This window comes from Mchenga conophoros, linkage group LG10 (assembly GCF_057382185.1).
Source record: "Mchenga conophoros isolate Kocher_MC1m ecotype Shallow Benthic linkage group LG10, M_conophoros_male_GT1.1, whole genome shotgun sequence".
Taxonomy (NCBI): Eukaryota; Metazoa; Chordata; class Actinopteri; order Cichliformes; family Cichlidae; genus Mchenga; species Mchenga conophoros.
The window spans coordinates 30,123,335-30,149,730 of record NC_140535.1 but is presented as its reverse complement, the minus strand read 5'-3'; the positions used below and the strand labels follow the sequence as shown (position 1 = coordinate 30,149,730).

General features: G+C 40.8%; 1 protein-coding gene across 6 annotated transcripts in view; it reads right to left on the bottom strand.

The window, feature by feature from the left end:
* The window catches only part of myo7ab (myosin VIIAb), a 55,084-nt gene that overhangs the window by 5,270 nt on the left and 23,418 nt on the right, over positions 1 to 26,396 (bottom strand). For 4 of the 6 annotated variants that reach the window (XM_085289765.1, XM_085289763.1, XM_085289768.1 and 1 more), the window contains 26 exons: positions 25,009 to 25,167; positions 24,196 to 24,288; positions 23,408 to 23,502; positions 23,104 to 23,188; positions 22,484 to 22,702; positions 18,440 to 18,757; positions 14,771 to 14,980; positions 13,944 to 14,120; positions 13,769 to 13,858; positions 12,617 to 12,744; positions 11,337 to 11,463; positions 10,136 to 10,255; positions 8,802 to 8,975; positions 8,288 to 8,515; positions 7,640 to 7,810; positions 7,441 to 7,558; positions 7,215 to 7,341; positions 6,039 to 6,208; positions 5,768 to 5,958; positions 3,355 to 3,479; positions 3,109 to 3,266; positions 2,385 to 2,538; positions 1,730 to 1,885; positions 1,341 to 1,446; positions 1,025 to 1,138; positions 9 to 96 (listed from right to left, as the gene is read on the bottom strand). In XM_085289765.1, coding sequence (XP_085145891.1) covers positions 9 to 96; positions 1,025 to 1,138; positions 1,341 to 1,446; positions 1,730 to 1,885; positions 2,385 to 2,538; positions 3,109 to 3,266; positions 3,355 to 3,479; positions 5,768 to 5,958; positions 6,039 to 6,208; positions 7,215 to 7,341; positions 7,441 to 7,558; positions 7,640 to 7,810; positions 8,288 to 8,515; positions 8,802 to 8,975; positions 10,136 to 10,255; positions 11,337 to 11,463; positions 12,617 to 12,744; positions 13,769 to 13,858; positions 13,944 to 14,120; positions 14,771 to 14,980; positions 18,440 to 18,757; positions 22,484 to 22,702; positions 23,104 to 23,188; positions 23,408 to 23,502; positions 24,196 to 24,288; positions 25,009 to 25,167 — 3,901 coding nt within the window. The remainder of the gene's footprint in view (positions 1 to 8; positions 97 to 1,024; positions 1,139 to 1,340; positions 1,447 to 1,729; positions 1,886 to 2,384; positions 2,539 to 3,108; positions 3,267 to 3,354; positions 3,480 to 5,767; positions 5,959 to 6,038; positions 6,209 to 7,214; positions 7,342 to 7,440; positions 7,559 to 7,639; positions 7,811 to 8,287; positions 8,516 to 8,801; positions 8,976 to 10,135; positions 10,256 to 11,336; positions 11,464 to 12,616; positions 12,745 to 13,768; positions 13,859 to 13,943; positions 14,121 to 14,770; positions 14,981 to 18,439; positions 18,758 to 22,483; positions 22,703 to 23,103; positions 23,189 to 23,407; positions 23,503 to 24,195; positions 24,289 to 25,008; positions 25,168 to 26,396) is intronic. The other 2 variants (XM_085289767.1, XM_085289769.1) reach the window with 1 other exon arrangement.

The following is a 26,396-nucleotide window of genomic DNA, read 5'->3' as shown; positions in this document are numbered from 1 at the left end:
GGCTTTACCATCTTTTACATGTCTGGCTTTCTTGATCCAGTCAGTCAGGTGCCTCACAAAGTCAAAGAAGAAGTCGCCGTCAGGCACGCTGATGACCTGGAAGTAAGTGAAGGATTTAATTGTGTAAAGAAGATCCATGTTGAATGGCTTCAATGGTAGGCATGATCCCTTTTTCCTCAAAAATAAAGCTATTATTCAAAGTAAAAAGTTACGACTACATGTAAACTAATCACACGTACAGGCAAAGTCTGTACAGATGAAAGTAAAGCAAAAAAAAAATAAGTTAAATAAAAATAATTACAAGCAAACTGAGCAGTAAAGGACAACCTATGAATACCCCCCACCCAAAGAACAAACGAGTACTGAGAGCTGCAAAACCAGCGAGAGAAAAGCAAAATGACCTCAGACTGAAAACCACCTCAGAATGATTTCCAGAAACAAATCCACACCACTGAAGATGAAAACTTACATTGCAAACAAAAAACAAAATATAAACACAAAAGGAACCAGGAAGTCACGGACTAACAAGAAATCAATTAACTGATTACAGAGAGGTGGTAGAAGAACTTAAAAATCCAGAACCACTGAATAAGTAAATAACATGACTACAAACACACAAAAAGAATGATTAACAAATACAAAATAACACACAAATCAAACATCTGCAACGAGACCCAAAACAACCAAGAGAAGACTCACAATTACCACAAAACAGGAAGAGGGTCAAACCAGTGAAAATAGGATGCAACATAAAAACAAACTGACTCCAAATTAATGAAAAATGACTAAAAATGTTACTTTTTATGAATCTGAAACAACAAATTCTTGGTAGAGAACCAAAGGTCTACCAGAAATATGACAGCAGAGAGAGCAACAACTACAAACAGCACAACAGGAAAAGAAAAGTCATCAGCATAGAAACAGAAAACTATGGCTTTTTTTGTCTAATCTGTCTATTTGCTGCCCCTGAGCTGAGCTTGTAGTGAATACGTTTGTACGATCGGGCTGCGGATGAAGGCGTCACCTTGTCAGTGATCTTGACGAAGAGACTGAAGCCCTCGGAGGATTTGAGCATCAGACGTCCGGAGATGTTGTGGCAGAAGTCTTTGGCTTTCGTGCTCGACTCCACCTCAAACACCTGTGAACACAAACATAAACCAAAGTCAAGCTATAAGCAGAATATTTAGTACATGTGCAGAAAAATGTGAACGATGCAAGTTCACTGTTTATTTAAAGAGGTGGCACGTCTCAAATTACAGTTTTTTCCCCTTAGTGTACAAAATGCACAGTTGTAAAATACCACATAACAATGTACTTTTTGAATGTTAGTCGTAACTGACCTCGTCTGAATCGTCAGGGAAGTAAACTTTGTGGAAGATTTGAGTCGTCTTGTGCTGGATGGCCTCCACCTCCACCAGGTGAGGAGGGTACTTCCTTGATCCGTTTCTAGCACAAAGGGCAGTGAGGATGAATAATGAATAAAATATAATAAAAAAAAATTACTAGGGGTAAAAATTGTAATTTAAAGCAACCATTTAATCACACACTGGGGTAATATGCACTATAGTTTCTGTAACTGAGCTGTATGAACTAGCTGGAAACTAGAGGCTGCTTGCAGGTGCTTCTCAACTGAGCTAAAAAAAAAAGTGGTGTGAGACTTAAACCTGTAAAAAGCAGTAGTGAAGAAGTTTTAACAGGCGTTAACAACAACTGTGTGCGTTTGTGTTACCGTAAGGCTTTCTGCAGCCGCTGCATGCAGTCTGGAGCCAGAGGATAGTGTTTCTTGGCTTGCAGAAACTTCTGGACGTGAGGCAGCAGGATGTTACTGGGAGGAAACAAACCAGTGCAGAGCCACAGCAGCTCCCAGCCCTTCTCCTCACTGTACCTGCACACAAACACCATGACAAGGTAAACAGTGCACAAACTGAGGGTCAGGATTTTGGCTTTGTGGCACAGGAAAGAAAGTGTCCTTTAGTGAGAAACATCTAGAAGTCAGAAATTTTCTATGCATGCTCATATTCCATCATGCTTATATCATTATTTTCTTGCTGCTACCAGGCATATTTATAAGTGTGCAGGGATTTTGTTTCTGGTGACGGTACAGCAGGCGAAAATGTTAAACACCAGTCTCTGTGTGGACAATGAATACAGTTTTGTTTGCTTGTGTGAATTTAATGAATTTCAAGTGGCAAAAAAGACTAAGGGTGCTGCAGAGACTGTGAAAGAACCGCTGGGGTTACCAGGAAGGTGCATGTTACAGATGTAAGAGATGCTTTGAGAGTGATCAAAGTGAACACTCACAGCTTAAACTGTGAACACTGAGCTAAAATATTGATTATAGAAGAAGAGATAGAAGAAAAGACTGTTTTTTTTCTTGGACTTACTTAATGTGATTGTCTGTTAGCTGTTTGAGAATCTGGCAGAAGATTTCGTCTTTGAGCGGCTCGGCCTTCAGGGCTCCTTCGAATATCTGATCGGTGAGCTCGTTGACAGAACGCACTCGTTTGGACGGGTAGTCGCCCATATACTTCATCACAGGTGCAAACACAGTTAAGGACCATTCACATAACGACAGGCTGGTACAGGTCAGGCAGTATGGCTGACTGGAAATAACCAAGCAGCAAACTTCCTCTGATGGCCACTTGGCTGGCTCCAAAAAACAGAGTTCATCTCTATAAACTCTCATGTTAAAATTACTAACCTACCAGCATTAAAAAGCATGTTTTCTTTGTATAGAGCAGATTAAATATTACAGTTTCAATCGCTACAAAAACAGCTAAACCTTTGCTAGCGATGGAGCAGTCAAGACCAGCTTATGATTCCCATCAAAATCACAAACAACAGTGAGTAACTTTCATGGGGGGTTTGGTCGACAGGCGTAACTGCAGGCTTGGATGCCTGTAACATCCATTCTTACCAGTAGCAGTTTATAAAGAAACAAAATTAATATTTATCAGAACTGAACTGAGCCCTTCACAACACCTCCACTTTCTCATATGGTCCCTTGGGAAAGTTAATTACCTGCTCTGATGTAACAAAAGCACCAGAGGAAAAACGCAAACGAGAAAGCCAAACATATGATCAATCACGCCCTCTCCTAAAGGATATCTATGAAGGCAAGGCAGGCCTCCTGGGAGAGCTCGTCGTGAGCCAGGACTTTCTTCAATAGAGGCTGTTTGAGAGGCTCGCGGGTGCAGCTCCACAGACGCTCCTTCCCTCGAGCTTTCGAGATCACCACCCTGCTCAGAGTACTCTTTGGAGGAGGCCTGAAGAACAGTGGTTCGAAGAAACGTTCACACATTTTTTTTTTAACATCATTTGTACTTAAAACAGCCTCACATTAGACTTAGTTACCTGAAGTAGTCGTAGGAAAACTCCTCCAGAGTGTAGGCCTTAGATTTATCCTCTTGGTCCGAAAGGTTAATCTGGGACAAACCGATAGACTCGCGCCTCTGATCAGGAGTCATGGTGACGAGAGCCTGAGAGACAGTAAAACAGGAGGAAGATTGGATTTTTTTCGCATTTGACCCTTCCAACTGGTTAATTCAGCAAAGTACATCAACATATTTCAGAGCATTTTCTAGGAAGAAAAAATTCTTTTGGGAAGTTAATTTTCCTTTTAATGAGCAGCCAATACCTGGAGTTCAACAACCACATCTCTGTCAAAACCTTCCTTTCAGAATCCATGAGTTTTTTGCTTTTAGTGTGTGGTTAAAGCACTTTTTTCTGTTACAGTATACCAAGCAGAAAACTAGTGATGTGCTTTTGATGATAATACAATGTGCAAATTCAATATTTCTGTAATATTTTAGTGTTTGACACTTTGTAGACAGCCATTAAACACAGCTGGCTGCACAGAGAGACTAGCATATATTTATTTTTGTGTTTTTTGTTAATTGGGAGAAAAACTGCTAAAAAAAAATGGTGGACAGCTAATAGCTAACAATTGGAGAGACAGCAGCTGCTCACATGGTGCTTTAATCAGGTTGTTTTCACACGTGTTGAAAATATATGTGCAGTGAGGATTTTTTGTGTGTAAATTTTAATTAGTAGATGACTGGCAGTTTGGTTGACATTAATTTAAAAAAAACTAGCAAAGCTGGAGTGTTGACAGGTCAGATCAGCATTTACACAGTTTAACCGTCATGGTCATTTTTATTTTAAAGGATTTGTTTGACAGCACTCATTGCATTGGCCAATACTTACAATAGGAAACTTCAAGTAACTTCAAGAGAATTTCAGGTTTACACAAGTTGGGAAGGCCTCTTGGAGCCATTCCTGAACAACTGCAGTTTCCAAAACCATCAGTTCACATAATTGTATGTAGGTACAAGTAGGGCTGGGCTATATAATACCGTTCACAGTAATACCGGTATCATGTTGGGCAACGATAAGAAAATAAAATATCGCAATAGAATATGGGTAAAACGCGCATGTGCAGTGCCTTTGTTTTCATACGCACATGCCGGAAAAAGCATGGCGGCAACGGAGAATAAGAAGGGCGAAAGCAGATTGTTGAATGAAACGGATGAACCAGAATTGGTTTGTAAAAATGCTGCAACTTCACAACAAAGCACTATTTTTGGTAGAGTATGCAAGCGGGCCGTCGTTATTACCGTGTTGTTTGGAAAATACGGCACACTTAAAATAAATCCTTTGATTTTTCTGAAAGTCGACAGAGCCCCTTATAATCCCGTGTGCCTTATGTATGAATTCTGGTTGTGTTTACTGACCTCAAAACGATTTTATGTCGTACATGGCGCTCGTAAATCTGTCAAATGTTTTAGTACGACTTTGCTAAGCTACGAAGCCGCACCGCTTGATGGATTGTTGGAGCATTACGGCTACTGTAGGCAAGAGCCTCGTGGAGTGATACGTACTGTGCTTCAACATAATATTACCGTATTGTCTATATAACCTCTTTTTAAGTTTTGTGGATATTATACATGGTTATCCTGAGGATATGTCGGCCAATTTCCACTGGAAATGCCTTTTGGTTAAACTGTCAGCAAGGAATTTGCATTTGCACTGTTAAATTTTTATATAACTTTAATGCACATAAAAAACAGCTGTTTGTTTAAGTGAAACTACATTGTTGGGTTTTTTTGCACTAATAAAAGTTGTGGAGTTGTAAAGTATTTTGTCTAGTGTCAATTATATCGTCAGTTATGTCGTTATCGCAAATTTTCTAATGCATATCGTGATAAATGCTTTTGGTCATATCGCCCTGCTCTAGGTCCAAGTTATTCGGATATGTAACCATGTTGCCAAGTTCTAGAAGAAGACCCAAACTGTCACCCTCAAAAATAAGAGAAAACCGGTCATGATGTTCAGGAACAATCCAGGAACCACCAAGGTTCAACCTGTTTCTATGTGTTAGCCATGCGACAGAGTGGCAGCATGGCTGTGTACCTTGCTTCTCGCCCTAAGACAGCTGGGAGAGGCCCCAGCGCCCCCGGGGCCCTAAATTGGATATGTGGAAGAGAATGGATGGATGGATTGAGAAAGTACCAAACATTAAAGAAGCCCCTGACACCTTCAAGCCTGACAGAAATTTGCTGCTGCACACATGGATAATTCAAATGCCTTAGCTACAATAACCAGGTATATCTACACACTGTTGCACAGGGACATCCTGAAATCACTTACACTGGAAGAACTGGTTAGACTTCTAGTTCTGTCCTGTAAAAACAACCTGCTGGATTAAAAAAAAAAAACATTCCAGCAGAATCTGGAAGACAGAGATTATTTTTCTGACTGCACTCACCACTATATCATACTGTGGTCGGGTGATAGTAGGTAGCACATAGACACAGTCAGCAGGGAAGTCCCCTCTCTGTTTGGTTCTGTCATTGACGCCGTGTGCCCAGCCAGAGTTCATCACATGCTCTCCGTCATGTTCGTCCAAGATGATCAGATCTCCTTTAGCAAAACTCAGGAAGTTGGAATCTACCCCTACTGCCGGGGAGATGACAAACAGATTGACCATTCTGCTCCTAAAAACACCTTTTTATTTCTAATTCATCAGTGAATCTCACGTGGGTTCAGGCAGTCTAGCAGGCCCACCACATATTTGGACCGCTTCCTTAGACCCTCGAGGAAGGAGACCACCAGGTCGCGGATGTCCTCTGCATTGTTGGAGGTGAACGTATACTCGTCTCCTTTGATGGTGGCCAGAGTGAAGCTCTGTCCCTGGAGTTTACCCCCTCTGCAAAGTTAAACTTTGCTTTAACCACGATAGTTCAAAATATGGACAAGATGCAATTCTGACAAGCAGAAGATCCCTAAAAACTTAAAAATGATAAAAATATATTTATTAAGTAATGCTTACAATCATTTGTATCAGCACAGAAGTGAAGAAAGTCTTGTTTGAAATTAAACGTTATGTATGTAAATATTTTTTTAACGTATTAAAGAAGTATTAAAGAATGATACCATCTCTGATTATCTTGGTTGCATCCAAAATAGTGTGGCTTGAGAATTAGCAAAACTGAATTTAGCTAGCTAGGTTGAGGAGCAAACCCTGTTTATTCTGGCTAATGTTAGCTAAAATATAGCATGCCTGCTAGCATGTGCTAGTATTCAGTGATTTGAGTCCCCATGACAGAACTGATTGAACACCTTGAATTTTCCACATCTTGTTTTGGGATGAAATAAAACAGATTTAATTTAGATGATGCTTGAATGTCATTTTAAACCAGATATGACAAATCAGAAACCCTTCTTATACTTCAGGCTTACATAGCTTACATGGCTAGCAACTTGTCAATCACAAGCTAGACCTACTCCAATTCATACTATGACCTATTCTCCCATTTTATCTAAATGGGATGTTTACAAAATACACATCATGCTCTGTTCAACCAGAGGTGAAAGCAACGATTAAGACCATGAACTCATCAGGGAAGGTTTTTCTGAGGTCATAAAGCAACACAAGACAGCCATTAGGCTGTTTTCTTATAGACTCTATATAATCAGATTTCTTCAGCTTCAGATTTAGAAGTTGTTGTGGGAAGATGCCATTAATAACCAAGATTTTCCTGATGTTAAGACAAACAAATCGATTGTTTGTTTGTAGAGAACCTTTAAGGTCAATATAAATGCCAAGAAACCAGCAGCAATTAATTCACTTATTAACTTTGTACAACTCAAATATACTTTGTATTTTATTTTGGTTGCCTGTCATTTGGTGCATTTGTGGCTGTTTGTCATACCTGCTGCTGGACACAGCCATGATCTCTGGGAAAGAGAGCTCGAGAAGGACCTGCTCCTGTTCATCCACAAAGTAAACGCCTGTCCAGTTCACCGCTACGATAACGTCATTCTTGGGCAGGCTAGGCCCTGTGAGCAGATGTGGTCACATCCATTAAAAAATATCCACAACCACTGATGGGAACAAAGCATTTAGTAGTTTAGAAAGAGGTACAGTGTTTTACCAACCAGAGAATTTGAAGGCCTCGTAGAAGCGTGAGAAGAGTAAAGGCCACTTTAAACGAGCAAAATCCACCACATCCTCCTTCACCTTCTGCGTGTTTACCCTCCTTTTCATTTGTACTCCCTGCACAGTGAGCTCTAGTTAGATTCTCCCAGAAAACAGCACAAAATTAAGACTGGTTTTCATCACTTGACCAGAAGGTACCTTTTTATGGGCGCTGATGATGAGCTGAACCCACTTCTCTGCAGTCTTAGTGGAGGTGATTTCTCTGTCGGGGATGTAGGACGGAATGAGGCTGAGCAGACGATCCTGGAGGACCTCGGAGCCGTAATCCACGTAGTACTGCTGAGAGGCCAGTTCTGCCAAGTCCTCCTCCTTCAAGACAGACACAGGGTGAAGCAATGGTCAGGAGAAAGCAAGCCCAACACCTGAAACCTGCCATCAACTCTTCTTTCAAGTAGATAAGATCATATCAGGAGAACCAGATGGGCTGATCAATATACAGTACTGTGCAAAAGTCTAGAGCTACCCCTCCATTCTGTATATTTTTGGCCTTGTCTTATATTGTTATAACAAAATGCAAACCTTGAGGCTTTAAAGTGCAAATTCCAGAAACCAGGGGGTGATACTACTGTCGTTACAACCGTACATTACATAATGGTGTTTATAAAGTGCTTTTCTACTCTATTTAAATGCTTAGAAACCTTTCTTACTACAAGACTCATTCTCCCATTCAAGTGGGTTTAATGTAATATTCACACAGTCATACTCCAGTGGATCCATATGGATCCATCAGTATCTCACCCTCTTTTACACAAAGCATGCAGAGTTGCACACAGCTCAGAGGCTCACCCTCTCACAGCGGTACTCTCCGAATTTCACCCCCCGGACGATCTGTTGATAAATGAGGTTTGTGGCAACGTAGTCCTCGGCAGGGTTGTGCCAGGGGCTGAAGATCTCCTTCCTGAAGAACAGCCTCCAGGGAGCATTCCTCTCCTGGGCGCCCTGCTCCTTTGCGTACTGCTCACACTGCGAGATGGCGTCCATGACGTGATCGTTACCGCTGCCCAAAGACGACACCTGATGAACACATACTTGCAGTTAAATAACTCCATGAGATCTGAACAAACTGACTAAATGTTTTCATTTTAAAAAATATTGTTTATTTAAATTTAGTTTCAGTTGGTTCCAAGTATTAGTTTGATCATTTCACTTAAGTTTGTCTTCCGTGTTAGATTTAGGAAATTCATAATACACACTAATGTCGTGCACACGTCCCAGATGAGCACCAAAGCACGTTTTCTGACAAACGTCTTAGTTATAGTTAACTGTTACAACCTCGCTGTCAGTAGAGCCTGTGTTTTACCTTGTCAAACAGAGCTATGTACAGCGAGAAGCCAAAGCGATCTTTCAGGTTGATTTTGTCCGCCAGTGCGTTGCACAGCTCGCTGGCTGTGGTGGCCGAGTCTGCGAGGAGTGTCTTTGTGGTGCCGTCCATGAATGTCACGGGGAGCATGATGGGCTTCTTAGACTTTGTGGCCTGGAGGAAAAAACAATGAGACTCATGTTCAGACAGGCAACAGTTAAGATGTCCTACAGCTGTGCAGCATTGTGGTGTTATAGGCTCACTTCAAAATATAAATATTACAACCTCTACCATCCAACCACCTGTAAAAAAAACCCCATTATTGATATTAAAGATAATTAACCTGTAGAAAACCACAAAAAGAAGAGATGAAAAAGTATACAAAGTATAAAAATTCAAATTTAATTTCAGTTTTTGATCAGTCATTACAGATTTAAATTTTTTGTTGAGGTCTTTAATTTGTGATGTTTGATTGTGGTTATTTTGTTTTGTAATTATTGGTTTTGTGTGGAATAAATAAACTTTTATCCTTTATTTTTGATGTCTGCCTCATTGTGGTTACTGAAGAGGAGAAAGAGCGAGCTGCCTCCTGAGAAACACGAGTCAGAAACTGACAAAGAAGGTCAGAAGGTTGCTGCTACAGTCCTCTTGATCCAAACTTTGATAAATAAATTTAAAATTAAAGAAGGACCAATGGCTTCTTCCGGATCACACGAGTTGATGTTTTAATGAGAATTTAAGAGAGAATAAATATAGTAAAGAACACTGAATTTTAATAAACTAGCTACATTTAGCTGTTTTTTGTAAAGTTTTACAGTTTACGGTAATTTGATGTAAAACATCGTCAGGCTTTCTAGATGTTTCTTCATGTATGTAATGTAACATTTTAAACACCTGAAAAACAGTATAAAAACTATCTTAAAATCATCTCCGTTTTCAAACCAAAGTATGAAAACCAGTGGAATGATATGAAAATATTTATTATAATAAGCTCTCAGTTATTTTCAGCTAATTCTAGTTTCTAATATTTAATGCTGATATTTATTACAGTTATATAGTTATAGATGTATTTCAACAAACAGTTATTATTTAATACAGATTTTAGCTAAACTGGACACTCCCTCAGCACACAGTGAGCTTTGTAACTGTTACTCAGTGATAACAGTGACAGCATTAGCTACATGCTTTGCAAATTCCTAAAAACCACAAACAGAACAACAAACGCTGATAATCCCATCAATTTACTGTTGCAAATGCTTCCAGTTAAAAGATGAGACACTTGACAAACTGGATTCACTGGACTTGACGACACAGAGCAGAAAGATTTTTGGCACCTGCAGTTCCAACCAAGACGGCGGCTGCATCCGAGTGCGGTTGACAAACGTCCTCCTCAACCTCTCCTCGCAGTAGGGAGCATAACCCGGAGGACCGTTTTTCAAAAATGTCCGTAGATACTGATAAAAGAGCAGAGAGAAGAGAAATATTCATCGTATTACTGACATAAAGGCCGTTTACAGCCCTGAGCAGTTTAAAGGTTAAAGGTGTGACATACCAAAGGCACTGACACACAGCATTATATTTATTCTGTTTACATAAATGAAATCAAACTCATAACTCAATTTTACTCAAATCAGTCAGGAAAAAAAGTTAATTAAAAGTTTCTAAAGCTAAACGTGATTTTCAGATGTAATATTTTGTTTTGAGTCAGACCAGAAAACTTTTGCTATGTTTTTTTTAAAAATGAATTCTTGCAATGATCAAACTGCAGATGAAATCTTTGAGATTCTCCCTTTGACTACTTTATTTTAAGCTTTTACTTCTTTGAGGACTTAAACTGATTCTCAGCCATCAGACCTGCTGATGGTGATGGTGGAGACGGACAGACTACTGTTTACTGACTGAATGCGAGTGGATCGAGTTATAGATCTGTCCCATCTGCTCTCCTGGACTGAAATCCACTGCCGGAAAACAAAAGATTATATCTTTGTTCGTAGTGTATATGACTTTATCTTTTACACATGTCTGCTTTGGATTAGCTGGCTGACCAACATTAGTAAAAAGGAAGAAACATTGTTAGGTGGCTGATTAGAAACATCAGCCACATTTGAAACCCGGTCGTGTTTTTTTTTTTGTAAATTTCTGTTGACATGCTTATTTATTGCAGTTTACCATTATTTCTTTATTTTATGGTCAAATTTAAATCATCTGTAATATATTATTATTAAATGAATTTTCTTTTTGTTCCTGACCTTTCATGTGCAGTACAATTACATGGATGAAAATAATGGTACTGCAGGCGGCATAGGGCCGAAACAGTGAGTACCACAAAACACTTTAAACAGGCAGTGGTGGGCAAATATCAGTAACGTGAAGATACAAGTGAAAAACTGAGCGTGTAAAAGTGCAAAAATGGTGACACTGCAGTTACAATTGTGGTTATTTTTTTCCCATTTCAGTTTTTAAATGAGTTGCAATTTTCACCAGTTAACCGTGAGGTTTTATCATCAAGTTTCCCATCAGAAATACGTTTCTTACTTTGACGAACTTCTCGGAGGGGGCGAAGCAGCCCACGCAGAGGGACAGCAGGATCCATCCGCGGGCGTGGCTGCTTTTGGACGGGTTCTGGCTGAGCTGCTTGCAGATCTGACAATAGATCTCGTCTCTGAGGCAGAGGACAACATTCAACAAACAGATCAGAGGCCTTCTTCAATACACGAGACAGTCACCACAGCTAAATCAAATTAGACCCCATTTAAAAAAACTTTCCAAAGAGGATTGCGCAGCATCTGGATGTAGGGACTGTGTTCCTGCAGCGAGGTGATCTATCGCCAAATATTCCATACAGAACATACTCCAGGTCTGCTATGCCAACAGCATAAAATGGTTTCTATTTAACACTGTGTCTTTAAATTGCTAAAGCCCAGTGAACCCGAGCTCAACAGATGCTGAGGCAGGACTCCTCTGGCAGTTTCTAAGACCCAACAAAAAATGGAGAGTGACCAGGTTTTGTGCTGAATCTGAATCATTTCTCTGTTTCTCCAATATTAAAAATTCTTTCTGTTAATAATTTTAATTAATTTTACTTTGGTTTCCAAATTATCTTCCCTTTTTAACTAATCATCCCATTTTGTTTAAATATTACCGTTTATAGCATTAGTTATTAATTGCTGAGTTACAGGAGATTTTCTGTTTTTGCCTTATTTGTGTTCCGTCTTTGTGAGAAATTTATTTTTCTTTTCCTTTAAGTTTCTTAAACTGTGTTGCAGCATCTCGTATGTGGGCTTCCTCTAAGATGTGAATTAGAGTCTCTAATAGTTTACAAAACCATACAGTGGAAAGTGACTCTCTGTGAAGCAGACAGGAGGAGTATATGTCTGCAGATTATGAGACCTTTAATTTTGACTGTTCTGAACGGTTGTAGTAAATGCACAAGCCAGAATCATCTCAATAGCTTTAACTTAATAAGACATACTTTTAATAATCATGGTATGAAAGTAAACCTCTCTCCACACTAACTATTCAAGCTCCACACTCACAGGAGTAACGCTCTCCACACTTGAATTTAGCCGAAAAAGCCATCTGATTTCAACAAACCTATTCATTTCAATTCAGTGTCATCTTCAAGACAAAATCTACAATCAGAATAAATCTTGAAGTTTTTCATCAACTCCAGAGAGCAAAAACATCAGTGCGTCATTTGCTTGGTCCAAAAACATCGATAAAGCATCGTCATGCTGCCGCAAGCAACATCTTCATCCCTCACTGCTGCTTCTAGGAGCAGCCTCTATTTAGTGCCGATGACACTCATGGGTCACCTGAGGGTGGGCCGCAAGATGCCGTTGCCGATGATGAAGTGAAGTTTCTCCAGGTTGGAGGTGGGTCGGTCCTCCAGCATGCTGTTTCCCTGGAGACTGTAGTCCCCCTCTGTCAGCCGCCTGGTGACCTGCCATCAGCGTTACAGAGAAAAGCATTAATTTGAAGGTTTTGAGCTTAAATTTGCAGAATCCAAGAAACGTTTGGATTTTTTTTTCACTCTTTGGGCTATAGTGGTAAAAAACTTCCCAACAAGAAGTCTACCCCAGCTGTTGTGGTTAAGAGGTGGGGTACACCCTGGACTGGTTACTGATCCATCACAAGGCTAACGAAGAGAAAAAACATGGGCCCTCACATCCAACTGAGAACCACCAGGTAACCTAACAGGCTTGTCTTTGGATCTCTATGTTATCAAGTCAGACATTATCTATGTAGGTACAGGGAAAATATGCAAACATTACAGCAAATGTAGGATCTGTTCAAGGTGAGGCAACAGTGCAACACTGCACCGGTGTGCCACCTTCAGTTTCCCGGTGTCCAAGTGTCCCAGTGCTTGAAAAAAACCCAAACAGTTATGCCTATAACTTCTGTTCCCCGAAGGAAAGGAATGAGGTACAACACAAATAAGATGGGATATCACACCTCTGCATGTCCTGGCTGAAGAAATCTCTATTAGCAGCTTTAAGGCAGATGACCTGTGATGACTGTGATGACATGCACACAGGCTCATCTGCACATATAGCCCATCATCACAATGATCCCTCAGTTCGATAGCAGTCTTCACCAAGCCAAGTTGGGGCGGGGCATAGCGGGGCAATCTTGTGTTGTACCCCGTTCCTCTCCTTCAGGGAGCAGAAGTTATAGGCATAACTGTTCATTCCCTTTCAGTTGATTGACTCGGTACAACACATATAATATGGGACACATATACACACCCCATAGAACAGCCACCAAACTGGAGTCACCACTGACGGTACTGACTGCACCGCCATTTTTGTCCAGGTTCTCCCATTTCTTTTGTTTAAGTTAACACTCTTTTAAGGTTTGGTTATATACTGTTATCACGTCACCCTATGATTAAAAGTGGAAAACATGGGACATGTTAAATAAATTATTTACTTAGATCAGCTGAAAAGAAGTGATGTGTTTCTCACCTCCTCAGTGATCTTGGACTTCCTCTTCAGAGTGAGTGACACGAGTTTATGCCTGACGCTGTTCCTCTTCTGGCTGTCTATGGAGCTGTTCTGTAGGTACAAACAGGAGATGACATTTTGGAGGCTCTGACCTGACAATCTGTAACGACTCATACAATCCCCAGCATCCTCTCACCTCTCCCTCCACCTGCAGCTCCTGCAGCTCTCGCTTGTAGGTCCTCTTGCCGAGGGTTTCATAGATCTTTGTCATGACGGGGATCTTCTCGCTGCCGTCGTTGATGACCATCGGGCATTTGGGTTCCGGGAGGTCGCCCATGAACCTCAACACAGTGATCCATACAGCTAAAGCCGCCTGGAGGACAGGTCAAATATGGCAAATAAGAAAAACTTTTTTGAAATCACCTGATTTTTCATTATACACGTTAGAGTGATTTCAAAATTATTCTACAGCATTATCTCTGATTTATAAAAATAAATAAAAAATCACCAGCTTTGAGACTCTTTTTCTGTAGGTTACAGCCTATATTGTAGCACCACTAGCAGTCAAGAGTAAAGCATTGTAAACATTTTAGTAGGCCAGTGTTTGAAGCCCAGAGGATTTTAGTTGATCATTCACATGTCTGAACTCTGACTTTCTGCTAACGAGGAGTTACAAGGTCCCTTTGTGTAGGTGTGACTGTTTTGCCGTCTCAGTAAGAACTTTCTAAGATGATTGGATTGTGTTATGTGTTATAATAAGAAAATTAACAATTTATTCATACCAAAACTAAACTGAAAAACCAACATTTTTGGTGATATGGTTGTGTTCTCTTCTTTTTCCAGAAAAAGGACAAAAAGCGTGACAGTTTAACTTGGTTTTTTCGCCCAAAACATATTCGTAATCGGCTCAGCAGCCGGTACGTGTGTAAATCTGCTGAGTCCATTAACACATAATACGAATAACTTAAATAGATGATCGGGGCTGTAAAAGGCTTTGGGATTGAGATCGAAGGTCAGCCTCACCAGCTGGTCTCCTTCGTCCTCGTGGAAAAGCAGAGGTTGTTTCAGTGGCCGTCTGATGTAGGTGTGGATGGAGACACCCTGGAAGTAGGTGGCTGCAAACTTGGAGAATTTATACTCTGACAAATCCTCCTCTTCCTCGTCAGGTAACGGGGGAGCCTCGCTCAAAACCTCCTCTTCAGCTTCCTCACCACAAGGCGTGTTTTCCAAATCCTGAGAAACAAAATGATATGTGAGAGAAATTTCTAGGAGACAAAAAACAGAAGAGCTGAAAGGAGAGTGAAACATTTAAATCAGCCAAAAACCAGAGACCAAAACACTGAACACTGTTCTTGGTGAGGACCAAACAAACCATTCACTTCCTACATCTAAATAGTACTAAAACCCTCAGTGTAGACTAGGACCATGGCATCACTAAGTCTGAGGTGGAACCTGGTGGTGTCGACTGGACAGAAACAGAATGTCTCAGAGGTTTACTATTGGACTCCGGGAACTGCCTGCATACTTTTACCACATGAGCCGGAGCATTTCCGTGGACCAGGAGGAACCCAGGACCCACTACACCAGCATAGGGTCTGACATGGGTCCAAGGATTACATCCTGATACCGAACAGCAGTCAGGGTCCTGTTGCCAAGCCTGTAGAGGTCTGTGCATCCCTCTGTGGATATGCCTTACCAGACCACCATTGAGCCACTGTCATTTGTGAATGATGTTGCAGGCAACATGATTGGACCTTTTCACGTCTGTCACATGTGCTCAAAGTGAATCTCATCTGTGAAACGCGCGGGGTGCCAGTGTTGGTCCTGCCAATTTTGGCTTTCTATGGCAAATGTCAGTCAGGCGCTATGATGCCAGGCAGTCAGCACAGGGCCCAATAAAGGAAGTCAGCACTCAGACCACTCTCATAAAGTTTTTTCAGATTTTTTTGGTCAGACATTCAATTCAATTCAGTTTTATTTATACAGCGCCAAATCACAACAACAGTCGCCTCAAGGTGCTTTATATTGTAAGGTAGACCCTACAATAATACATACAGAGAAAAAACCCAACAATCATACACTCAACAAAAATATAAACGCAACACTTTTGTTTTTGCTCCCATTCCCCATGGGATGGACGTAGAGACCTAAAATTCATTCCAGATACACAATATAACCATCCCTCCCAAACAGTGGTCACAAATCAGTCCAAATGTGTGGTAGTGGGCACATCTGCTATATTGAGATAATCCATCCCACCTCACAGGTGTGCCACATCAGGATGCTGATCTGACATCATGAGTAGTGCACAGGTGTACCTCAGACTGCCCACAACAAAAGGCCACCCTGGAATGTGCAGTTTTTTGCGCTATTGGGGGTCTGGGGACCCAGAACCGGTCAGTATCTGGTGTGACCACCATTTGCCTCATGCAGTGCAACACATTGTCGCATGGAGTCTATCAGATTGTCAATTGTGGCCTGTGGAATGTTGGTCCACTCCACTTCAACGGCTGTGCGAGGTTGTTGGATATTCGTGGGAACTGGTACACGCTGTCGTATACGCCGGTCAAGCACATCCCGAACATGCTCAATGGGTGACATGTCCGGTGAGTATGCTGGCCATGCAAGAACTGGGACATTCTCAGCTGCCATCTGCCCTGAACAATGTGAACCATGATTCATCCGTGAAGCGCACACCTCTCCAACGTGCCAGACGCCATCGAATGTGAGCATTTGCCCACACAAGTCTGTTACGGCGACGAGCTGGAGTCAGGTCAAGACCCCGATGAGGACGACGGGCATGCAGTTGAGCGTCCCTGAGACGGTTTCTGACAGTTTGTGCAGAAATTGTTTGGTTGTGCAAACCAATTGTTCCAGCAGCTGTCTGGGTGGCTGGTCTCAGACGATCTTGGAGGTGAACCTGCTGGATGTGGAGGTCCTGGGCTGGTGTGGTTACACGAGGTCTGCGGTTGTGAGGCCGGTTGGATGTGCTGCCATATTCTCTGAAACGCCTGTGGAGACGGCTTATGGTTGAGAAATGAACATTCAATGCACGGGTGACAGATCTGGTTGACATTCCTGCTGTCAGCATGCCAGTTGCACGCTCCCTCATTGCTTGTGGCATCTGTGGCATTTTGCTGTGAGACAAAACTGCACATTCCAGGGTGGCCTTTTGTTGTGGGCAGTCTGAGGTACACCTGTGCACTACTCATGATGTCAGATCAGCATCCTGATGTGGCACACCTGTGAGGTGGGATGGATTATCTCAATATGGCAGATGTGCCCACTACCACACATTTGGACTCATTTGTGACCACTGTTTGGGAGGGATGGTTATATTGTGTATCTGGAATGAATTTTAGGTCTCTACGTCCATCCCATGGGGAATGGGAGCAAAACCAAAAGTGTTGCGTTTATATTTTTGTTCAGTGTATGACCTCCAATGAGCAAGCACTTTAGCGACAGTGGGAAGGAAAAACTCCCTTTTAACAGGAAGAAACCTCCGGCAGAACCAGGCTCAGGGAGGGGCGGGGCCATTTGTCGCAAATGGTTGGGGAGAGAGAAGGAAGACAGGATAGAAGACATGTTGTGGAAGAGAGACAGAGATTAATAACAAGCGTGATTCAATGCAGAGAGGTGACTGAAGAGTGAGAAAGGTGACTGAAGAAGAAAAACTCAATGCATCATGGGAATATCCCGGCAGTCTACACCTATTGCAGCATAACTAAGGGAGGATTGAGGGTCACCTGATCCAGCCCTAACTATATGGTTTAGCAAAAAGGAAAGTTTTAAGCCTAATCTTAAAAGTAGAGATAGTGTCTGTCTCCTGAATCCAAACTGGAAGCTGGTTCCACAGAAGAGGGGCCTGAAAACTGAAGGCTCTGCCTTCCATTCTACTTTTAAATACTCTAGGAACAACAAGTAGGCCTGCAGTGCGAGAGCGAAGTGCTCTAATGGGGTGATATGGTACTACAAGGTCATTAAGATGAGATGATTATTTAAGACCTTGTATGTGAGGAGCAGGATTTTGAATTCAATTCTGGATTTAACAGGGAGGCAATGAAGGGAAGCCAATAGAGCAGAAATATGTTCTCTCTTTCTAGTCCCCATCAGTACTCTTGCTGCAGCATTTTGAATTAACTGAAGGCTTTTCAGGGAGTTTTTTAGCACATCCTGATAATAATGAATGACAGTAGTAGCCTAGAAGTAATAATGTGTGAACACATTCACACCAGTGGCCTGCGGGAGGTCATTTTGTGGCTCTGGCAGTGCTCATTCTGTTCCTCCTCGCACAAAGGAGCAGATACTGGTCCAGTGATGGGTTAAGAGCCTTCTATGGCCCTGTCCAGCTCTCCTCAAGTAATTGCCTGTCTCCATGTTCTTGACATTGAGATAGGAGACACAGCACACCTCTTGGCAATGACATGTATTGATATTCCATTCTGAAGGAGTTGAAGTATTCATGCAACCTCTTTAGGGCCAAGGATATTATCTTTATACTATTTCCATCATAAATGCATGCAGGGGCATGCACAGATTACCAGAAATTAAGGAAATTACATATTTGACATTTCCTGGAAAAAAATCCCAAGAACCCCATGTGTCCCCCTCAAAAACCGGAGGGGGGAATCCTAGCTAATGGATGATTTAATCAGACATCTTTTCTGGACTACAAAACCCACATATACATACTTCAAAACCAGCTGGTGCCTGTCCATCCTGGTTGGGCAGCGGCCCGGAGTTCCCCAAGAAACCAAACATACGGTCAACCATGTCCGAGTGGTCGACTGGCTGCTCCTTCTCCCTCTCCATCTGCTCCAGCAGCTCCTTCTTCCTCCTCGACTCCTCCTTTTCCTCCCGCTCCCTGTCCTCTTGCTGCTGTGCCAGCTGGATGAGCCGCTCCTGGTGTTTCCTTTCAGCCTCAGCCTTCGCCCGCCGAACTGTCATCTGGTTTCGCAGCTGCTCCTCCTCAGCCAGGCGCTGGCGCTCAGCTTCCAGTCGATGCTGCAGCTGTAGAGGGAGGTGAGAGGAGGAACAGAGGGACAAGAGTTCACAGAGGAAGATGGAGCATTATGCTTACATTTTCTCTGTTATCTTATTGTTTGTCTTGCTCTCTATTAACTGTTAGTCAAAACTAGAGTAGACACTAATCTACCAAATCATTATCATTAGATAATAGTCAACAAAGATTATGAATATTGTTTAAAGCTGAACACGACATGAAGTATGAGCTATTCACAGAAGAATAAATCTAAACTTCTACACACTAACATAACCAACAATGAATAAAAACAGTGCAGAGGTCAACACTGTAACACTCTGACACATGAACATGTTTAACATGATAACACGCAGCAGCAGCCGCCTCTGGTCTGTCACCCGCTCTGCTGCGGTGCTCCTAGAGACCTCACGCTCTTCGCTTGAACTGCAGACATGTTTGAGAATATTACAGTTCCCCGAACATTCAATTTAATAAGAAAATGAGATTAAGCAAACATTTACAAAATACAATATTTTATTTAACAGTCTTCAGGGGAAAAAATCATATAAAAATAGCAATTTTACCCTGAAAAAGTTGAAAAGCTAACAAACACTTCCATAGTTTACAAAAGCTGTTTTCACACATAAATTCTGGACAATTTCCTGAGACTCAGGTCAGGATATTACCCACATTTATGCTCTCAAAGATGTAGCACACAGGGGAAAACAGTCTGCACCGAGCAACTGGAAATACTCTGAGAACCAGCATGTCAGCGCCGGCAGGTTAAAGACTGACCTGACTACATGGGACATTTGCATTCTCACATGTGAATCCATCGAATCGTGTTTATCACAGCTCAGAGCTGCAGTGCATGTATGAAAACAGCTTTACAGACTTTTATATAAAATCGGTGTAACATAATGTGTTAAAAATAGTTTTACGGTGACATAATTTAGGCCAACAGAGTTTAATACAGAAAGAATAAATGTAAGAATATATAAAGACAAGTGAAACAAAACTTTGCAAAAGATCTAAACAATTATTTAAACTCACACTAACAAATCCTGGCTCAGAATGGGCCTTTGAGCCGTGACTACCCTAAACCCAATGAAGGCCAGCAGAGGCAACTCATGTGACCTAACCAATCACATGATGTGAGGGTGGCTTGGCAACTTCCAGGACCACCACCAAGATGACAACCCCACTCAGAGTTAAATACCCAGGACTAATATTTTCATCTTATGTCTGACCACATGATAAACCAAACTGTCCAACCTTTATTCCAAGACGGCTGGACGCTGTGTAAAATGTAAATAAAAACAGAATCCAATGATTTCTAAATGTCATAATCCCATATTTTATTCACAATAAAACACAAAACAAATCAAATGTTTAAAATGAGACATTTTACTGTTAAATGAAAAATATTAGGCAATTTTTAATTTGATGGGACCAACATGTCTCAAAAAACTTGGAGAGAGGGGGAAAAAAAGGCTGAAAAGTAAGTGGCAATAAAAAGAAACATATAGAGGAAAATCTTTACAACTAATCAGCTTATTTGGCAACAGGTCAGTAACATGATTGGGTCGTTTGGGGTGGAGGGCCCACTCCTGAAGACCTTCTATGACTCTGTGGTGGCTTCTGCTATCTTTTATGGTGTGGTCTGCTGGGGCGGCAGCATCTCTGCTGGGGACAGGAAGAGACTGAACAGGGTGATCCGAAGGGCCAGCTCTGTTCTAGGATGCCCTCTGGACCCAGTGGAGGTGGTGAATGACAGGAGAACGGCGGCTAAGCTGTCATCCCTGTTGGACAACGTCTCCCACCCCATGCAGCAGACTGTGACAGCACTGAGCAGCTCCTTCAGTGGGAGACTGCGGCACCCACGGTGTGGGACGGAGAGATTTCGCAGGTCTTTCCTCCCCACTGCTGTCAGACTCCACAACAAAGACTTTAACTGAACAAACACACACATCCACACATGTGCAATAAGACTAAGTGCAATAATCTTTTCTGGCATCGTTGTATTTTTACTCAGTTGTATATAGCATTCGTATTCTATTTTTATCTTATTGTATATTTTTATTCTATTTTATTCTACTGTATATAGTATATTATTTTATTCTATTCTGTACAGCTGTGTACTGTATTTATTCTTATTGTATTCTAATTTTTGCGTCATAACTTTTGCACTGTCCACTTCCTGCTGTGACAAAACAAATTTCCCACGTGTGGGACTAATAAAGGTTATCTTATCTTATCTTATCTTATCTTATCTTATCTTATCTTATCTTATAAAAAGAGCTTCTTAGAGAGGCAGAGTTTATTGGGAGTAATGATAGGCAGATGTTCTCTAAAAATTGCATTTCAAAATAAAGTTCCTCAACGTAAAATTGCCAAGACTTTGAATATCTCATCTTTAATGCACATTATATCATCAAAAGACTGAGAAAAATCTAGAGAAATCTCTGCGCAAGGGACAAGGCTAAAAATCAATAATATGTCTATGATCTTCGGGTCCTCAGGCACCACTTCATTAAAAATATGTATGAGTCTGTCATGGAAATATCTGCATGATCTCAGGAACACTTTCAATAAGTTGGGGTTTTACATTATAACTGAATAAATTACATCCTAACCAAGCATATTTAAAAAAACACATACACACACATTAAACATTTTCATTGGAATGACAGGGATTTCCTTTTGAATCAAAAAAAGAAATAAAAAATAACTTACAGTGGTGGGGTGGTCGCTTTTTTAAATAAAGCCTGACATGACTGATACAAAAATCAAAAGGTAAGATTCAATTATGGATTATTTTGCTACTTCATTGAATCATTTTGCTCATTGTAGCAAATAAAATTATTGGTGATTAGAGGCCTTTTATTTATCAAAGGATGAAATCAAAAGATTTTTGTAACGGCACGCTGACGTTTATATCAACTCCCTAATTCTTTAGTGGCTGTTGTCACAATTAAGTTATTCACATAATTGCTATTCTCATGACAATGTGAAGCCAGAGCCACCAGAGCAGCTTAACATAAAGAAATAGTTTTTTTCTGAAGGTAACAAAATCAAAAAGTGTTATTTTAAAAATTATTTTAGCATTAAATAAGATAAATGGCACTAATAAGCGAGTTATATGTTTCTGACTGAGATTCATTTGGATATTGTTAGTACAGACTGTATACAAAATGCTGATCAGCCACAGTGTTGATAACCACTGCTTACTAAATAGGACTCTTAATGTGATCTTAAGTTACAAAATTGACATTATTAAACAAGGCATAAAACTAGTGACTGAGGCCATAAACTCATCAAAAAGGGTTTAATGAGATCATAAATCAAAAGAGGCTATGAGGTTTTTGCAAACACAGGACCCCCTGCTCTGGTCATTACAAAAAAAATATGGAGGTTTAAGGCACTTCTGCATTGGCTTCACTTTTTGGAGCTGGTAGCTATGTAGATCTATACTAAGTCTGTAACTTTTGAACAGAAGCTACAGGTGAACCCTTTTTTTCCACTTATTATGCTAAGCTAAGCTAACTGGGTAGACTTGAAAATGATATCGTCTGTCTCTTCATCAAAGTAACAAACTTGTGTTCAGTTGCATCTAGCACAGATAAAATATAATAAAGACGCCATATTATCTTTCACCTCCATCTGTCAGTCTGCCCTCAGGACCAGTGTTCTCGTCTTCCTGACCCGCCTACAACATGATTTAGGTAGCAGTAGTAAATGTAGTAACTATTTACCTCTGCCCTGAGCCTCTGGCAGAGGCGTCTGGCTATCATGCCCCTGGTGTAGGCCTGGATGGTCAACACGGCACGAAGACGCCGCCAAAATGCCTGCCGGATGAGGAAACCGCGGCAACGGGCTTGGATGAGAGTCACACGAAGGCGAGTCGTCCGGTAGCTTCGGTAGTACTTCCTCGACCTGTAGACGGCCTGGAGACGCAAGAAGCCGGACTGCATCTGAAGGAGGGGAACGCGTTTGACAGGTCAGGGATTATTGTTATGTATTTAATTTGTTTTTTGTTGGTGTTGTAATTGTTTGTATTGGCCACCGTGTGCTGAGGCTCGCACATGACTACATCTTGGGGAAGGAATGTTTTCATATGTCTTTAACATTTGCAAGAAGCAAGATTGTAAAAACGACCAGGCTCAATTTTATGCAACTTGGAATAAAATAAAGAAAGAGCTACCACTGCACTCTGTCTCGTTTTAATCTGGTTTAAGACGACCTTGCAAATTTGAAAACAAAAAACAGAGAGAACAGATGAAAATTGGAAGAAACAAATACATACTGAGGCTTTCAGAATATTTCAGTACATAAAAAACTACAGAAAAACAGGCTGTTGATGTAGACAACTCACAATTTGGTAATTCTTTCTGCACCGGTAACCCCTCCAGACCTTCTGAATAACAGTCACAGCGCCCTTCAGTCTGAGGAAGTTTGTTCTTGGAGGAGTGACAGAAGGAAACAAACTAGATTTCAAACCTTTATCTTTGTAGGTTAAGACAGAAATCTCTTTTCATTACTCCTTTGCTTCACGCTGTGGTAAACCAAAGATATGTATATATCCTGGACCTAATTTTACACTTTAAGGAAGAAGAGAGCATTATTCCAATGAGCTACAAACACTTTTGATATTTGGGAATCGCCTACAAGTCGCTTACCTCTCTTTAAGCCCACGCACAGCCTTCTGGATAAGGATGACCTTGTCGGTGATGGCGTTGTCCCTCTCTATCTCCAGCTGCATGTCGTGGTGATCCTGAAAGGAGACAAAGTGGCAAATAAAGAAAAGAAAAGTTATTAAATTATAATATGCAACAAAAAGGCACAGTAGAGCTCTTTTGCCAAAACTATGTTTAATAACTTAAATAAAACACTTGAAATTATCTTTATAGGAGCTCGTGTTTTTTGCCTTGGGGACCCATACTGAGACAATTCGTCTAGAGGGAACAAACTTGAGCTATTAAAGTAAAAAATGTTCTTGGTCATCAAAGTTTTTGGTGATTTTGCTTTTATTAGAAAAGAACAGTAGAAACAGCCAGGAAGTACAGCATTTCTACCTAGTGTATACCCTAACCACATACAATTGACCTGCTAGGATGGTTTGCCCCCTCAAAGTGTCTGGTTGGGGATGACAGCAGTGAATGTCATTGACTGATTGAGCATGCTTGTGTTTTCTCTTTTTGCTGCTATGCTAAAAAGAACCTGCAAAATCAAAAAAGTTTATTGAGCTGCAGAAGAAATCCTGTGATAAATGAACTAAAGACCTTGTTCAACATTTACACAGATGGACACTGCAGTGAGCTTCATTAAGAAGGTCTAAAACTTTTTTTAAGGCAGAAAAGCCTTTTGCTACATCACCAGGAGCCTAAACTGTCTAATATTCTGCCGAATATTCAGAAGTCTTTGGATCAAGGCCTCAGTAAGCTAACTTTCACATGAGGAAACCAACCTTTAGAAAGATTTTAGTCTTTCCAATCTGCCAGTCATCATGTTTTCCCAGCCGGGCCTGGACTATTTGCTGACAGGTTCCCCGTAAGTCCTCCTGGAAAGAAAAAATGAGAAATAATGACTCCTGACATGAATTTGTACTTTGTTTTAAGGTTTATCATTAAGATTTTCATCAGAATTAAGGAAACGTTGAATTACAGTCAGTTTAACTCTTTCGACCTTAGACACCTACTGGGGTAACCCTCGTTTCTCTTCTCTGAACTTTCTGAGCTGTCATATTAGATTTCCTGCCTATAAAACAAAATGACTGATGTCAGGGGGATCTTGGAAAAATCCAGAACAAACCACAACTTTACTGATATATAGTAAAAAATGTCAAAACTCATCATTAACGCTACAGGGGAGGTCATCAAATGTTGTCTCAATGGGGGAAAGAGTTAAGAAGGTTATGTAGCAATGTGTCAGTTTTAAATTTAACAAACATCTATTAAATATATCCAAATATATTTTTTAAGTAAGTTAATTTAAGGTCAAAATTCATTAAAGACAGCTTCAAATACTTTCCAAACCATATTCACATTTTTAAACAAGGGTATGCTGCTGTAAATATACCGTAATTATATTTGATACAAGACTGGAAGCTCAAATAGCCTCTACACCGTGTTTTATATGCTGTATTAATGTGGATATATGCTCTAAAAATCCATCATTCTGTAATCTAAGTAAAAGATTCTTTAATAATAATGATAATATCTCAGCTAAAATAATCTGTCAGGACTAAGCAGTGAAACAGATGACTGATTTTAATGTTGACCTGTATGTGAGCAGGTTTGACGCCAGGCATCAGGACTCGGTAACGATCCACAAATTCGGCGAAGGTGTATCTGATTGGATAACCCGCCCGCCTAATCCGGATGGTCTCCATCATGCCAGAGTAGCGCAGCTGACGAACGCACAGCTCTCGATCAAACAGCTGAGAAGGAGAAACAAGCATCCAGTGTTAAAACGTGAGTTAACCCTTTTCTGCAGTGCCTCCTGATGTGCAAATGAAGGCTTATAAAGGTTTGGGGTTCAAACCAAAACTAAATCTACATCATGCTAAAGTGGGTCACACAATCACTGGTGAGCTATAAGCTATGAATACGTGAAATTAGAAGCTTACAGGCCCAGTTTTATTTTAGTTTCAAACTAATGTTTGTGATGCTTGTGTTTTAGACCATTTCTATAATTTCAGGAGCGTTAGTTAGCTTATCGCAGCTAACTACGTTTCAGGAAGATAGTTTTCCCAGCAAAAATATAGTCCTACTGATAGTCTTATGTTACTGCAATAATACTTTTTATGACTTTTTATGACTGTATGTTCAGCATTACGAGTGTTGAGTTTTTCATGAGTTTACCTTCAGATAGAGCCAGCGTTTTCATGCTGTAATAAGCTTTTATGCCGGGTATATGCTAAGCTAATTTAGCATCATCAGTTTTCTCATTTAACTCCACAACTATGAGAAAGTTTAATATATATATATATATATATATATATATATATATATATATATATATATATATATATATATATTAAAGTAAAAATTCTACTTTAGTAGCCTAACAGTATGAAAACTTTACTATATAACAGAGGCAGTCTGTTTTCACAAGGGGGCGGTGCTATGCCGTGGCTGCACTCTGAACTAGGGTGACCAACTCTTTTCCCCCGGACATGTCCACTTTTCACATTCTGTCCGGGGGGATTTTCGAGATTGATAAAAATGTCCGGGTTTTCCTGTATTCCGATAGAGGACCCATGTGTGTGACGTCATCCCCGAACTGCTGCTTTGTGAGCGCTTGTTCTGTGCTCACAGATGGGACTGACAGCGCACAGCAACGCGCCTAATGATGTTTAAACGATCCCAAAGCGCAAGTGCATCTTTTCAGACGAACTGCAAAAGAGATTTCCCTCGTACCGACCATAGCTGGACTGACCATCGGGCATACCGGGATGGTTTTGTTGTCGTTGTTGTTGTTTGTAACGGTATAAACAATGAAAGGTGGTGGATTTGCCAGATGCTGGCCGGTGTGTGAAAATAACTCAGTTATTTGGTGGTGTCTATGGCGGAGCTTCCACAGAGGCCAGCAGGTGGATGAGTGTCAGGTATACTGAACTTCAGTTAAGAAGTTATGACCTGCAGTCTATCTGGGTCAGATATAAAC